Source organism: Cornus florida, unplaced genomic scaffold (genome assembly GCF_030987335.1).
Source record: "Cornus florida cultivar Cherokee Brave unplaced genomic scaffold, ASM3098733v1 CherokeeBrave_3.0.0_Hap2_Chr08, whole genome shotgun sequence".
Classification (NCBI taxonomy): Eukaryota; Viridiplantae; Streptophyta; class Magnoliopsida; order Cornales; family Cornaceae; genus Cornus; species Cornus florida.
This window is the reverse complement of record NW_026775578.1, coordinates 10017377-10033194: the sequence shown is the minus strand read 5'-3', so window position 1 is coordinate 10033194 and position 15818 is coordinate 10017377. Positions and strand designations below refer to the sequence as shown.

Genomic DNA, 15818 nt, shown 5'->3' with positions numbered 1-15818 from the left:
TCCAATAATAACATACCATGTCAGCTCTAATAAAATATTATTTAATAATTGATCTGAAAAAATACATGAAACCATGGGTTATTTAGTTATTAAAGTTGATGTGGTATGCTGTTATTGGAACATATTAGGGGTGAGTAGGGTGAAGCTATTCACCAGTGAGTAGCTAATTTGGCTGACTACTTATCACCGAAAAAAGGGCCTAGACACGCGTCAACAGTTGATTAGCACAACCCTTTTGCCCCTTTTTTTAATTTCATCCCTCTCCTCCTCCCCTTTCTCTATTCTGCAGCAGACAAGGATTATGTGAGATGTCTGGTGACAAGAACCTCACCGGAGCCACTACCGACTACCAAACTTCAACTTATTTTTTTCTCTCTCAACCTCACCACACTTCTCTATCTCCGAGTCTTCCACCACCGATCTGCAATCCAAATAAAAACTCCACCTCCTTCGTTGATTTTCTTCATCTCGCGAGGTAATCAGTTCCCCGGCAGGCTTTGGCCTTCGTCTTCTCCAACTCCACCGCAGCCGCTAGTGCTCTCTTCGGGTGGGACCAATTAATCTTTTTCTCTATCTTCTTAAAAACAATTCAATTTTTGTCAAAGCTCCTCTGTTTTCAATTCATTCCTCAATTAAATTTGTGTCCCTTTCCATCCCATCCCTCATAACCAATTCTTATGACGAGGGGGGCGACTGACTGAACTTCGAGCAAGGGGTCCGGCGACCGCAAAGAAGAACCGCACCGGAGATCGGTGGCTCCAAACTCCAAACGAGTAAAATTCTCTTAAATACACCTTACACACAAATTCTTTAATGCTCCAACAGGCTTCAAAATTGTTTCTATGAAAGAATAAATCGACACTACTCTATCCCACTCCCTAAAGACCACTCTATAAGCATTCACCAAACTGTTAAAAATAATGAAGACATCCTACCCTTGCATCCAAAATAGCAGTGGCCAAACAAGAGAGGGATAAAAATCAAAACATGACTCATTCCCCTGATTATCAAAATTGCCAATTTGCCCAAACCCACTAATCAAATTCTCTCTCTCCCCATTCCCGCCATCTCTCTCTCTCCTCGAATTCTTTGCTGCCTCACTCACATCCGATGCCCAATTGGCGTCCCCATTCACAAACAACTCCCCACTTGAATCAGTCCCCATCGCCATTGGAAAATCATACCAAGTTGGGTAAGCCGCTGACGCCCCCACCGAGCAACACCTCTGCCGAATCCCACTTCGATCGGTGCTCCGTCCGGACACTGAGCGTGACCCTCGCCGCCACCGCTTTCTGTCGATCCACCGTAGACTCTCCCGCTTATGCGCCGAAATAGGCCTGTCCTCATCAAATAAGCTCAGCTTCAACTCATCGATGGCGTCGATCGTAAACGAGGTCGCTCGATCCGACAAGGTCTCTTTTGCTGTGAACACCATTACTGGAGGCAGAAACTTTTCCGTTTGTATATTCTACTGGATGAAGCGGGTGTTTGAGATTGCTTCTATGCTAAAAAAGTATTTCTATTCTAAAAAATTACGGTGCAATGTGTTTGGTGAAAAAAAAAAAAAAAAGTTGTTATAGATGGCAGAGGTTAAGTCTTAAAAGCACAAATTGTAGCTTTTAAAATTGCATTACGGTAAAGGTTTATATTTTTAGATAACTAATTTTCTTTTAGATAATTTAATCTCTTTATATATATTTTTTAAATATAATTATATCCCTTCTATAAACAAATAGCAAACAATATAAACTCTCAAACAAACTAAAATCTTAATTTATTTTAGGACTCTCTAATCTTCCAATCTCAGTTTATTTTGGGATTCTGAATTATATAATTGTAGATGTTTAATTTTTAATTATGATTTGTAATTTGTTTTTAAAATAACTATAATACATTTATACTATTATTTTAAATAACAAGTAATAAGATTATTAATTGTGGTTAAAATATTTAATTTTATTTTATGAAATGTTGTCAATATTGCAAAATATTATATTATTAAATTTTATTATTAGATAACATATGAACATATTTGCTTATTTTATTACTGAAAGATCCCAAATCAGATACAAATTAATCATCATTAAAATATGTTTAACTCATTTATATTTTAGTACTCAATACAAATTCGATATCATAAACAAAATATGTAATATTTTTTTTTTTTTTAAAAAAAAAAAAAAAACAACCAATACAAGTTGATCATTATAAATTATTGAACCCAATGAAATTTTATAATATTTAATATTAGGGAATTAATATATGTTTAGTGTAAGGGTAATATAGTAAAATTAGTAATAAAAGTGTTTTAAGCAACATTATTACCAAACAAATTTAAAAGTGTCAAGTATAAAAAGTGTTTTATATTACTGACAGCACTTTTATAACAGTTATACTATTAAAAGTGTTTTTATTTCTTCGATGCCACCGCTTTCTATCATCCACAGTAGACTCTCCCGCTAATGCGCTGAAATAGGCCTGTCCTCATCAACACATCGATGGCTTCGATAATAAACGAGGTTGCTCGATCCGGCAAGGTCTCTTTTGCTGTGAACACCATTACTCGAGGCAGAAACTTTTTCCGTTCGTATATTCTACCGGATGAAGAGTTCTGAGATTGAAGAAAAGGTGTGCCCAAGGTTGTGCTAATCAACGGCTGACACGTGTTCAGTCAGTTTTTTTTTTTTTTTTTTTTTTTTTTTTTTTTTTTCTGAATAATGCTTACATCCTACGGGCGGAGGATGAGGTTCATCCTCCACGCTGACGTGGCTCAATGACATGATGCAGGTGTCAAAAATAAAAAAATAATAATACATGAACACTACCCATTTTGTCCGAGTTAAACCCGTTTCTTACTCTCTTCTCTCTCTTTCTCTCAACACCTCAATTTATTGATTTGGTTGATGTGCCGACCTTGATGAGATGGGCATACGCGGGGTTCTCTCTCGCCGTTGATGTGCCGACCTTGAGAGCTCTGACCAGTGGTTTGATCGCTAATGATGAAGCAATCAACTCCTTGTTCTCGTCGTAGAGAGATAGGTTTAGAATTGCGGTGACGCCGTACTCTTGAAGCTGAGGATCAGACAACGAGATCAGCGAAATCAATGGCTTGATCGCACCGGCGCAAGTGATCTTGATTCGGTTCTCGGACTTGTTCTTGGCGAGGAGCCTGATCTCCATCGCCACTTGCTTTTGATCCTCGATTGATCTCTCATCAAGGCCGGAACGAGTTGCCTGATCAGCTGGTCAGAATTCTCCGTATCGCAGGCGACCAAGAGTCGCTGGCTTTGAGACGACGCGGTTGAGAACTCGCCGGATCGGTCGCTGTTGCAGTCACTGAAGTCTGCCGAATCGCCGTTGAAGCGCAGATCGTTCAAGCTCCGTCCCATCTATTTAGTTTCTTCAAATTGAATTAACTATTTATTTCACAGTTGGTGATTTTTATGGTAGAAGAAGACGATAGGTCAAATTCTTACTGTTTTCAAATTATTTTTGAGCTTTAACTTTGATAAATCTATAATCTAACTGTTAATTTCATAGTTTTGTGTGAAATATTGAATCTTTTTTTTTTTTTTTTTGGGAGGTGATTACTAGATCTTGTTTGCTGGGGCAGGAATTATGATTTTTAATTGTTCTTCTTTCTTTCTGGTCTTGCGCATGTGGGTATTCAGCAAGGGAATTATAAAGTTTACTCTTTCAAGTTTCATTAGGATCTCAGCTTCATTCCTCGCCCTTCTTTTTCTCTGAGTATGGTGTTGTGTGTAATACCCCTAATTTTAAAAGGATATTTTTGGTATTTACATTTTTGGATTTAATTATTTTTTTTATTTGATTAATTGATTACTTGTTTATTGTGTTGATTAAATGGTATGTATTTTGTTTAATTATTTATTTGTTAATTTTTGCTTAATTGTTAATTATTTATTGGTTTTAATTATTTGATTAATTATTAATTATTAATTATTTGTTAATGGTTGTTTTTATTTATTTATTTATTTCTGGTACTTATAAACTTACGTAAGTTCTTATAGCCGACACTGTTTTAAACCTAGGTTGATCAATGGGCCGAGTTGTATATGGATTATTAATGTTAGGTCTATAAATATATAATATTATTGTGGTTTAGGATTTTATAAGAAGTTAAACGTTTTCTGTAAAACGATTACAGTGACTTGAGATATAGAGAGAAACAGAGAAGGATAGGAAGGAAGGCTAGGGTTTTGGTCTAGACTAAGGTTGGACCAAGAAGGAGGAAGGAGAGGTTGTTTGTAGGTGATACCAAGAGCAACAGAGGTGGAACATCAGTTATGATTTTCGTCGAAAAATTTTAGAGACTATAGTTAGAGATTTTAAACCAAAGTCTCAAAGGCAAGTTTCTGTTCTTCTCTTTCCCTTTAATCTGTGTTCTGTGCATGATGCTAAAAACATAATAATCATGCATGTTTAATTGGATTAAAACAGAGAGTTTCAGATTTTATATGCTTCTTCATGATTTTTTTTTTTTTTTGCTTAGATCTTTATGCATGAATTATGGTTTAATTTGAATCTTTGTCTGCTAAATCATTTAAAATAATTTATTATTGACGTATGGGACATAGGTTGAAGTTTGGAGACCTTAACAATGGAGTTTTAGGGTTTACAGAGGCTGAACAGACGAAGAAGACGACCTCCGCACTAACTTAGGCGGCTGAGTTGTAACTTAGGGGGCTGAGTTTGTAACTTAGGTGGCTGAGTTGGTAACTTAGGCTGCTTAGTTGTAACTTAGGCGGCTGAGTTGGGATTTTTGGTTTCAAACGCCCAGATTTGTTTTAAAACCTATTTTAATTAAATCAAATGGGTTAAATGGACTAGGGAAGGTTCTAGAGTGTATAATACATCTCTTAGGCCTAAGGAATTGGACAAAATGGATTTGAAAATAATTTTATAAATTATTTAAAGGATGAATCAGTATAAAAGCATACAGCTTAGCATACTGATAATGGATGGAAATAACTAAATTGCTTAGTTAAATTTTGGGCAACATAATGGATTGTAATAAGATTATAAACCTTATATTTGGATGCATGATAGATCATTTTATATTTAAAGTTTGAACTATGCATGCTTTGGATGTTAATTGTTGGAATATCAATTTCTCTAGTGCAATTACATGAATTAGTGATGGGATGTATATTGCGGAAAATTTAAATACTTTTCTGCAATGATATGGATAATGGTTTGGATTGTAAATTATTAGCTTATTATGCATGTGTTGTAATTTACAAGGATAAGGAGGATTGTATACACCGGTATGGGACGGTGACATACTAGGGATGGTTTAGCTCAAAACGCTTAAACCTAACCTATCGGATTAAAGGAATGGATTGAAAAATATTGAATCCTAATTGTGACTAAGTCAGATTAACTGCGACTAAGTTGAATGGCTTCCTGGATTAATGGATGGTAGTTAAGTCATATCAACTGAATAAGTTGAGTGACTAACTAGTTTGTATATTGTATGTCATCTTAATAAGTATTTGAATGACATACCCTGGTTTTGGACGGACTTTATATATATGTTTATGGTACCACGAGATGAGCTTGAGTCTCAGACTTATTGGTTAGGGTGCGTATATGCAGTGGATGTGTAGCTGGTTAAAGTAGGTTGAGGTGTACTCTGTTAGGTCTAGGTACTCATGCCCACATTTGGGTGTGTTTTCGCATGTTGCCTTCTATTCAGGTTGAGACCCCTACTGTAGTCCAGTGAATGTCTCTTAGTGTGGATATATATTTGTATGGACTAGATAGATATTGTTGAGCTATCTAAGATGTATTTACGTATCGGATTACTGTTTGGATTGTAGTAGAATAGGACTTGCATGTGGGCCTGACCTACTCTTTATTTTCCAGGTGTTCGTCAGTTCCAGGGTTAGAGCTTGGACTTGCAGAGCAGATACAGACACTCAGTCCTCCGTTTACGTAGGACTACTCTCTATGTTTAGCTTTATGTTTCATTTCAGTTATTTCAGTTTCAGTTTGGGATTTTATTGGAGGTCCACAAGGATGGATTCCCGAGTTGTTAAACTTATGGAGTTTTGGATTATCGGATTTTAATAATTATAGTTTGAGGTTTTTTAATTTAGAATCCTTTCAGCGTTATTATTTATTTTCTTCATTATTTTGTAATCCGTGTTCGTTTTAAAATATTTTAATTGTTTGATATCCATCGGGTTTGGGCCTGGGCCTGATCAATCCACGTCTTGGATCTGAGGGGTATCATACTGTGAGTATGGTGCTGAAGTTATTCACGAGTAGAAGGTAGGGGTGAACAAATAATCCGTCAATCCGGTCTGAACCAATCCGATCCGTGTGGTTCGATTTAGTTTTTAGATCTCATGGTTCGGTGATGGTTTGAAAAATCTACAATCTAGTATCTACGGTTCGGTTAACGAATTGGACCCTGAAAAATCCGATCCGAACCATTAACTGATCCGAACCGTTAGACAAACCGAACCGAATCGAACCGTTACTAAATAATATATTAATATATTATATATATATATATATATATATATATATATATATATATATATATACAATTTATCGTATTTTTTTTTCTTTATTCATTATTCTTTTAATGTTAACCTAACCCTAACCCAGCCTCGCTTCTTCATTACTCACTTTACTCCAATCTCATTTCAGCCGCGCCTTCCTCACTAAGACACTAACTCAGCCTTTTCTCTTCACCCTCTTCGGCCTTCTCCTTTCGCCTCTGTGAGTCTCGTCTCTGTCTTCCTCTCGCCTATCAATCTCTTGCCTCCCAATCTCTCGTCTCTCAATCTAACACCTCTTAACCATCGTTCACCAGATTCGAAGCAACGGCGACCTTTGCGTATCGAAGCAATGATGACCTCTTCGACTGGATCTACCTCTTTTCTGGTAAGTTCACAAGATTTTTGCAAGGATCTTTTTATTCTCCTTTTCTCTGAACATATTTTGCATGGATCTTCTCAATCTACTCTTCTTTGAACATTTTTTGCATGGATCTTATTCTCTTCTTCTCTGAACCAAATTTTTTGTATAGTTTTATATATATATTTTTTTACTTAATTTTCTCCAATTTTTGTTGATTTTTCCGTTGAACTCCTTACCAGGGCTAATATTTTTAGTAGAACTGTCAAAAATATCATATCATGAGGTAGATCTAGATGGTTTGCTACTTTAACCATAAGCTAAACTTTTTTGTGGTTCAGAGGATTTTCATCTTGTCAGGGCCTGTTGGGTTCTACACAATCATTTCAAAGGAATGTCGCTCTCACGCGATTTGAGTCCAACTTCACTTTTTGAAATCTAACTTCTCACTCTTCCACACAATCATATTATTAGGAATTTTGCTATAATAATAGAAATGCAAAGGAAACTAATATTATTAGAAATCCACGTATCATGATTTTTTTTCTTTTAGGGCTGAATTTTCTATTGTTGCTGTGATCTAACAATCTTTCATTGATTTACATACATGTTTAATTCTCACTGTTCCACTGATGTACATACATGTTTAATTCTTGCTGTGATCTAGCAATCTTCCATTAATTTTTGTAACAATTTCTTTTCCTGGCAGATGACAATTGCAGAAGATAATTGAATGCTGATTATGAGCCATAATTGAATGCTAATAATGGGTTATTTGAAAAGCCCAATTAGCCCAATCTGAGAAAACTGATCTGATCCAATCCAATCCGTTAACTCACGGATCGGTTTGGTTCGGATTGAATGCCTCCACGGATCGGTTCGGTTTCAGTTTTAATCAATCCATGGAGACCGGTTAGGCTTGGGATTTATCCCCAAACCAAACCAATTGGAACCGTGATTAGGCCTAGTAGAAGCTTCAACAGGGGCAACTACTTAATATACCTTTTTGCCCTTTAAATTTCTTAAATTTTTTTTGGGTTTGTTTAGCAGAGTTACTATTTTAGATATAAAAAAAGGAAGAAAAGAATGTCTACATGCCAGAAATCGTAAGCAGCTCCAATTGTAAAAAGGAAGTGAGATCTACTGTTGAGGTCTAATAATGAAAGGAAATAAAAAATAAAAAAAACGAGAAAGGATAGAAACTTTTAGCCTATTGTCAAATCTCTCTATTAATTGAATTTTAATAATATAAGAAAATAAAAATTTTAAAAAGATTAAAATTAAAAAAAAAAAATAGAGTCTACCCCACTTTTGATGTGAGGAAATAATATTTTTTTAGGAAGGGAAGTGGAGACCTCCTTTCTACAGCAAAGCAAAAGGTTGAACTTTTAGTTTCCATTTGATTATTTTAAAATCTTCTAATTTTGTAAGTTTATTTATTTATTATTATTATTATTATTTTTTTTTCGGAAAATAATTTCATATATAAATATAAATTAATAGAGCAAAGTACAATATTTTCTAGTAAACCCTTGTCTATGGACAATACTTGCATCCAACCCAGGTTGGATGAAGTTTGTCCAACCTGAGTACGTGGCTCAATCATATAATGACACGTGTTCAAAAATAAATTTTAAATTAAATTGGGTAATATCCAATTTAATTCAGGTTTGAACCGTTACTCTTAACAATTTTAAGGAGGGACCAAAATAACCCTATCTTCTCCCTCTTCATTCTCTCCCTACCTCTTCTCCTTCACCCATGTCTCAAACACCCTATACCGTTATCAAGGTTGCCGCTGCCGCTTACCACCACCAACTTTTTGTGATATATATACATATATGATTATACACACATATATACACATACACATATTTGCACACAGAATTGTCGGGAGGACATATACCCAATATTACACATAAATTGGATATATGGGTAAGTGTTTGTATATACATATATGAGAGAGATCGCGAGGAGTACCATCTACTGGACGGCGAGCTCTGATTTGGGCAAACGTATGGGTTTAATTTGGTCTTGTTTATAATTGGTGATGAGGTTGTGTTTGGTGCGTGAGCTATCTTTGGGTTTGTAATTAGCAGAGGAGCTCTAATTTGGGAGAATGTGAGTTTTGATTTGGGCGGCTGATTTGGGTACGATCTGACTGCTTGGGGAGAATTACTAGAAAGAAAGCCGGGCAGTGGTGCGGCTGAGGTCGGGGCGGCGGTGTGGTGAAGGAGAAGATGTAGAGAGTGAATGAAGAGGGATCAGTGGTACGATATGATGGTGCAGCGGAGGTCGGCGCGGCGGTGGGTGAAGGAGAACACTGCACCTCCATCCTCCTCCATCAAGGTGGATGGGTCATCAAGGACCGGGATTCTCCGTTTCTGAACATGAACATTCAAGCAAAAATACCCATGCTTTCTAATGGTGCTTTAGGAAAAAATGAGGGATTTGTGAGTACTCAATGATCGAAAATGGCCGGTCGTCATGGCATCGGAGAGAGTTACTTACCAATTGGTGTCATTACGGACGAGATTGCAAAAATAAAGATTGTGAGAGGCAGTGAAAAACCCTAGACATAGAATGAAGAGGGAGAAGATAGGTTATTTTGGTCCTTAAAATTGTTAGAGCAACGTGTCAAACCCGAATTAAATTGAATATTACTTAACTTAATTTAAAATTTATTTTTGGACACGTGTCGCCAAATGATTGGGCCACATACCTAGGCTTGACAAACTTCATCCAACCTGGGTTGGATGCAAGTATTGTCCCTTGTCTATTTTTTTTTTTACCAAAGAACCCCCTCGACTTGTAACTTTTTTCCAATAAATCTCTTTTGTCTAATTTTTTACCAAAGAATCCCCCTCAACTATCTTAAGGGGGTAAAATAGTTGATATTTAGACCAAAATACCCTTTTATTTAAATCTTAATTCTCTCAAATTTTTATCTCACAAACCGCACGTTTAAAAATTGTAAATAATATATGCATGGAAAGCTTATGAAATAAGGATTCTAGAAATATAATATTTGTACAACAAACATTCATAACCAGAGATAAATAGACAATCTAAAAATCTACTCTAACAATCTTCTTTTATTTTTTAAAAATAAAATACTTTATATATTTGCAAGAAAATTTTCAGAATTATTCATTTATATACAATATATACAAAATTTAACCCCAATAGAGATCGATTTCATAAGATATCATATTTTGTGTCAAAGTATTTTAGTTCTTTTTATAGACTTACCATTTTAAAATAAATAAAAATGAATATTCAGTCTCTATTGTGACTAATTTTTTATTCTCCATATGAAAATGAATAATTCTGAAAATTTTCTTACAAATAACCCGAGTATTTTATAAAAAATAAAATAAAATAAGATTGTTGCGGTAGATTTTTAGATTGTCTATTTCTCTCTGGTTATGAAGTTTTGTTAAACAAATCTTATATTTCTAAAATCCTTATTTTATAAGCTTTCCGTGTAATTTTTGAAATTCGAGAAAATTAAGATTTAAATAAAATGGCATTTTGGTCTAAATATCAACTCTTTTACTCCTCAAATAGTTGAGGAGGGTTCTTTGGTAAAAAAATTAGACAAAATGTTTTATTAGAAAATGCTACAAATCGAGGGGGATTTTATGTACTTTGCCCTAAATTAATATATATATGTGTGTGTGTGTGTGTATTACACGTGTGCCTTAGTAAAGTCACGTACCAACAAGGCGCATTTAAAACCCTAGGCCTTGAGGGTGGTTATTTTTTTTAAATAAATAAAATCAAAAGAGAATTTAATGCAAATAAAAGTCATCGGAAAAAGATTAAAAAATTCAAAAAAAAGAAAATAGAATTTACCCCACTTTTGATATGAGGAAATAATGTTTTTTTAGAAAGGGCGGTTCGGAGACCTCCTTTCTGCAGCAAAGCAAAAGGTTAACTTTTAGTTTCCATTTGATTATTTTTAATTCTTCTAATTCGGTAAGTTTTTTTTTTCGGTAAATAATGTTTGGAATATATAATTTCATATATATATATATATATATATATATATATAGTACTGATCCCTTGTCCTTCATGGAGCAAGAAAATTCTTTAGCACTTTTTATAATGATCATTAGATTAAATCTAAAGGTCACATTTTAAACCCATCTATAGTTTTTCTTTTAATATAAAACCACTATTGCTATTTCTAGTTTCCAAATTTAATATTTACCAAGACAATTACTTATAACAATAAAAAGTAAGTACTAAAAAAATAAAAATAGAAATCTCTTCAGCTCTCGAAATCATGTCTCACCATTAATTGGAATTTTTTTTCTATAATTTTTTTTTTATAAGTGTTAGAAAATTGCATCCAGATACTAAAGTTGACATTGTCTGTTTGAGTGTAAAAAAGAAATTAAAAATTACACTATTGACATACAAAACAATGAAATATCGACTAAAAAATAATAAAAAATAAAAAATTAAATCTTTATTTTTTTATCTACTTGGTCAACTTAATGTAATATGTGATTTGTACTCCACTTCACTTATAAAAAAAATAATAGATTATAATTTAAATTATTGTATACCTCTCTAAATGCATGCTATTTAAAAATTAGAAATTCAATTTATTTTTCTCTAACTCTTTGTCACAAATTCGAACTAGTTGTAAACATATCCCAATTACTCATCTATCATAATAAATCGCACAATATATTTTTTTTAGTTTTACTATAATGACAAAAATTTATTGACGTAACGAGGAGATTCACGACAAAACATGTTATTATTTTATGAAATTTCAAATTTTCTTTGTAAATTAGTTATTTTTCTTAATATATATTTTTTAATACTGCTATTATTATACCATAATTATTTTTATTTTTAGTGCTTGCCTTTTATTGTTATAATTAATTATATTGGCAAATATTAAATTTGGAAATTAGAAATAATTATATTGGTAAATATTAAATTTGGAAATTAGAAATAATGATAGTGGTTTTGTATTAAAAGAAAAACATATAGGTGGGTTTGGAATGTAAGTGTGAAAGAATTTTCTTGCTCTATGAGGAACAAGAGATCACTGCTCTATATCTATTATATTACACATGTGTGCCCTAGCAAAGTCACGTGCCAACAGGTCGCGTTTAAAACCCCTAATACTTGACGGTGGTTTTTTTTTTTTTTTTTTTTTTTTTTTTTTTTTTAAATAAATAAATAAAATCAAAAGAGAATTTAATGCAAGTGAAAGTCATCGGTTTCTGCCATTAAGAAATTACCATAAAAAACAGAGACCTCCTCTCCAAGAAATTACCATACCAACAAATACCTCCTCTCCAAGAAATTACCATAGAAACCACATCCCACCCGCTTTAAATATACCTATTCTTTTTTATTTTATTTTCTCTTCATCCCTCAACTCTCTCTCTCTCTCTCTCTCTCTCTGATTTGCTAGAACTCAGTTTTGCTCCAAACCTTCCCACCATGAATATTGGAGCACTAGATTCATGCAAGCCTACCAACAACAACGTTGGGCATCCACCCCAGAATGGGACTTCCGCCGTCCAGGACTCCCACCCTTCATCCGCCATGACCGCCCCTGACGCCACCCTGGGCCGCCATCTCGCTCACCGGCTAGTCCAGATTGGCGTCAGTGACGTCTTCTCGGTGCCCGGTGACTTCAACCTCACGCTTCTTGATCACCTCATTGCTGAGCCAGGGCTTAACAACATTGGCTGCTGCAATGAGCTCAATGCCGGCTATGCTGCCGATGGGTATGCAAGGTCGCGTGGTGTCGGCGCTTGCGTTGTCACGTTCACAGTTGGTGGGCTTAGCCTGCTCAATGCCATTGCTGGTGCTTATAGTGATAATCTTCCTGTCATTTGTATTGTGGGTGGTCCCAATACCAATGACTATGGGACTAATAGGATTTTGCACCACACCATCGGATTGCCTGATTTCAGTCAGGAACTCCGCTGCTTCCAAACTGTAACTTGTTATCAGGTAAGCTTCTGAGATGTTTCATGTTACTGTTTATATCTATCTTGAATTCTTGATTCTTTTAATTTTTAAATTGGTTTTTCTTGTATGTTAAGTTTACTTAGAATTAACATTGGATTGTATTTTGTGTGATTTTTTCATTGATTTATATATGTGTTTGTGAAAATTGGAAATTTTTCTGTCAATTGTTTGATTAAATGTTCAGTTCTAATTTTTTTTTTTTTTTTTTTTTTTTTTTTTTTTTTTTTTTTTAATGACAGATTTAGAATTGTTAATTGGTTCAATAGATTTTTCCATTGTGGGGTTCAAGTTAATTAGCGGTGTGAAATTGCTTAATGGTTTAAATAATATGAATTATTCTTTTAAATTATTATGCGAACCCAAGTTTGTACAAGGACAAGGAGAGTTGTGATTGTCCGTCAGCCATTTGAATTAGATCCTCTGTTCATGCCCTTCTGAATTAAAGTAAAATTTTGAAATCATATGATCAAAGACAAAAACAAAATGGAGAAATCATTAGTAAGAGAAATATTAATGGATGGAAAAACAAAACCCAAAGGATGTTGAGGTTGCGATTTTTAACGTTTATCAGCTGTTGTTTGATTTGGTCTTCTGATTAGTATAAGATATATTGGTTTTTGGCAAACAAGTTTGATTAGTAGTACAATTTGTTTTGTGGTGTTATATGTATATAGGCTGTAGTCAATAACTTGGAAGATGCACAAGAACAAATTGATACTGCAATTTCTACTGCTCTGAAAGAAAGCAAGCCTGTCTACATTAGCATTAGCTGCAATTTGTCTTCCATCCCTCACCCAACTTTCAGCAGAGTCCCTATTCCGTTTGCACTTTCGCCCCGGTAATTGATTTATCTTATTCTTTGAGTTTTTTAAAAAATTATTCGATGATGATTAGAAGAAGTGATTTTGGGTTTTTATTGGGATATGTTGATACAGATTGACTAACCAGATGGGGCTTGAAGCTGCTGTGGAGGCAACAGTAGCCTTCTTGGAGAAAGCAGTAAAGCCAGTGATGGTGGGTGGACCAAAACTGAGAGTTGCAAAGGCTTGTGATGCATTTGTTGAACTAGCAGATGCTAGTGGTTATGCAGTTGCTGTGATGCCATCAGCGAAAGGGTTGGTGCCAGAGCATCACCCCCATTTCATTGGGACATTTTGGGGAGTTATTAGCACAGCCTACTGCGCCGAGATCGTTGAATCTGCCGATGCATATTTGTTTGCCGGACCTGTTTTCAATGACTTCAGTTCTGTGGGGTACTCCCTCCTCCTGAAGAAGGAGAAGGCGATCATCGTGGAGCCTAATCGGGTGGTGGTTGGTAATGGTCCTGCTTTTGGATGTGTTATGATGAAGGACTTCCTCAGTGCACTTGCAAAGAGGCTTAAGCCCAACACCAGTGCTTATGAAAACTACCGCAGAATCTATGTCCCCGATGGCGTTCCAAGGGAAAGCAAGCCTAACGAACCTTTGAGGGTTAATGTTCTGTTCCAGCATATCCAGAAGATGCTCTCACAAGACACTGCAGTGATTGCTGAGACTGGGGATTCCTGGTTTAACTGCCAGAAACTCAAACTACCAGAGGGATGTGGGTAAGTAACATATATAATAATATTCCTCACGAATAATAATAATTAATCCTCACACATGAATTATTTTTATTTTCATTTTCATTTTCATTTTCATTTTCATTTTCATGAATAATAGTGAACAAAAGTTGGTATTCCAGGTATGAATTCCAAATGCAGTACGGTTCGATTGGGTGGTCTGTTGGTGCTACTCTGGGGTATGCACAATCTGTACCAGAAAAGCGAGTCATTGCTTGCATTGGTGATGGGAGCTTCCAAGTGAGCACAATTCCTTCTACTTTGTTTGGGTGAAATTGTTTTAATAAAATATCAATAATATACCATTAATTGTTGTTGTGCAGGTGACAGCCCAAGATGTTTCAACAATGATTCGTTGCGGGCAAAAGACTATAATTTTCTTGATCAACAATGGTGGATATACCATTGAGGTTGAAATCCACGATGGCCCATACAATGTGATTAAGAATTGGAATTACTGTTTGCTTGTCGATGCAATTCACAACGGTGAAGGAAAGTGCTGGACAACAAAGGTTAGAGATTTGAATGCTAGTAGTGATTCAAGCTTTTTGCAATAAATGGATTACTTTATATATATATATATATATATATATATATATATATTTGGTTTTGGTATTGGTGTAGGTACAATGTGAAGAGGAGCTTATAGAAGCAATTGCAATGGCAACAGGGGAGAAGAAGGATTGTCTGTGCTTCATTGATGTGATTGTTCACAAGGATGATACAAGCAAAGAGCTGCTTGAATGGGGTTCTCGAGTTGCTTCAGCCAATGGCCGCCCCCCCAACCCTCAGTGATTATATATAATTTCTCAGCTTCAAACATTTTTTTATGGTGTTTCATTCTTTATTGTAGTATTGAATGGACGTGGTTTTTTAAATTTCAATTTTCGACGTGATTCCCAAATTTTAATAATATTAATATTATGAGGTGTTTTTCCATTTACTTGGGTGTTCATATTTTGGTGATTTTTATTATATTTTTATTTATATCTGTGTTCATATTTTGGTGAGATATATATTAACCGTGTTTTTGTTTAAATTCAAACACCAAAAACAACATATATGCATGCATGAACAGGTCAAGAAGAAAGGTCATTTCTGCCAAACAATGCCCTTGGAAGGCCACTATAGGCATTGGAACCATGTAAGTTTACATTCCTATAAGTAAACCACTTTTGAAAATCTCCCTGAATATGGAATTAAAAAAGAAGAAATTAAAACCCTAGCAATTGATTTGGTAATTAAAGGATCAAAATTTCCGAAAACGAAAAATGGAGAATCAAAGAGACAATTAAGCAATTATAGTTTGTTACTAGT

General features: G+C 34.7%; 3 protein-coding genes across 3 annotated transcripts; 1 reads left to right on the top strand and 2 right to left on the bottom strand.

Moving 5' to 3' along the window:
* Positions 1–55: 55 nt before the first annotated feature.
* On the bottom strand, positions 56–1471 carry LOC132268394 (uncharacterized). The gene has a single exon (XM_059769247.1). It carries the CDS (start codon positions 1433–1435, stop codon positions 932–934), a length of 504 nt encoding a protein of 167 aa, XP_059625230.1. The 5' UTR covers positions 1436–1471; the 3' UTR covers positions 56–931.
* Positions 1472–2883: 1412 nt separating this feature from the next.
* Positions 2884–3389, bottom strand: LOC132269702 (uncharacterized). Its single transcript, XM_059770959.1, has 2 exons — positions 3120–3389; positions 2884–3072 (listed from the first exon to the last, which is right to left on the bottom strand). Exons 1-2 carry the CDS (start codon positions 3387–3389, stop codon positions 2884–2886), a joined length of 459 nt encoding a protein of 152 aa, XP_059626942.1.
* A 5782-nt stretch (positions 3390–9171) lies between these two features.
* LOC132269701 (pyruvate decarboxylase 2-like) lies at positions 9172–15296 on the top strand. Its single transcript, XM_059770958.1, has 7 exons — positions 9172–9271; positions 12335–12882; positions 13575–13738; positions 13836–14486; positions 14624–14741; positions 14825–15013; positions 15126–15296. Exons 1-7 carry the CDS (start codon positions 9172–9174, stop codon positions 15294–15296), a joined length of 1941 nt encoding a protein of 646 aa, XP_059626941.1.
* Positions 15297–15818: the final 522 nt, after the last annotated feature.

What these genes read in the sequence shown, in the direction of transcription:
- LOC132268394 (XM_059769247.1), bottom strand. Translation starts at nt 1,435, where the DNA reads ATGGTGTTCACAGCAAAAGAGACCTTGTCGGATCGAGCGACCTCGTTT.
- LOC132269702 (XM_059770959.1), bottom strand. Translation starts at nt 3,389, where the DNA reads ATGGGACGGAGCTTGAACGATCTGCGCTTCAACGGCGATTCGGCAGAC. An exon ending in AATCAAGATCACTTGCGCCG is followed by an intron (nt 3,073 to 3,119) that starts GTGCGATCAAGC and finishes TCTGATCCTCAG; the next exon opens with CTTCAAGAGTACGGCGTCAC.
- LOC132269701 (XM_059770958.1), top strand. Translation starts at nt 9,172, where the DNA reads ATGGTGCAGCGGAGGTCGGCGCGGCGGTGGGTGAAGGAGAACACTGCA. An exon ending in ATCAAGGACCGGGATTCTCC is followed by an intron (nt 9,272 to 12,334) that starts GTTTCTGAACAT and finishes CTGATTTGCTAG; the next exon opens with AACTCAGTTTTGCTCCAAAC. An exon ending in AAACTACCAGAGGGATGTGG is followed by an intron (nt 14,487 to 14,623) that starts GTAAGTAACATA and finishes TTGGTATTCCAG; the next exon opens with GTATGAATTCCAAATGCAGT.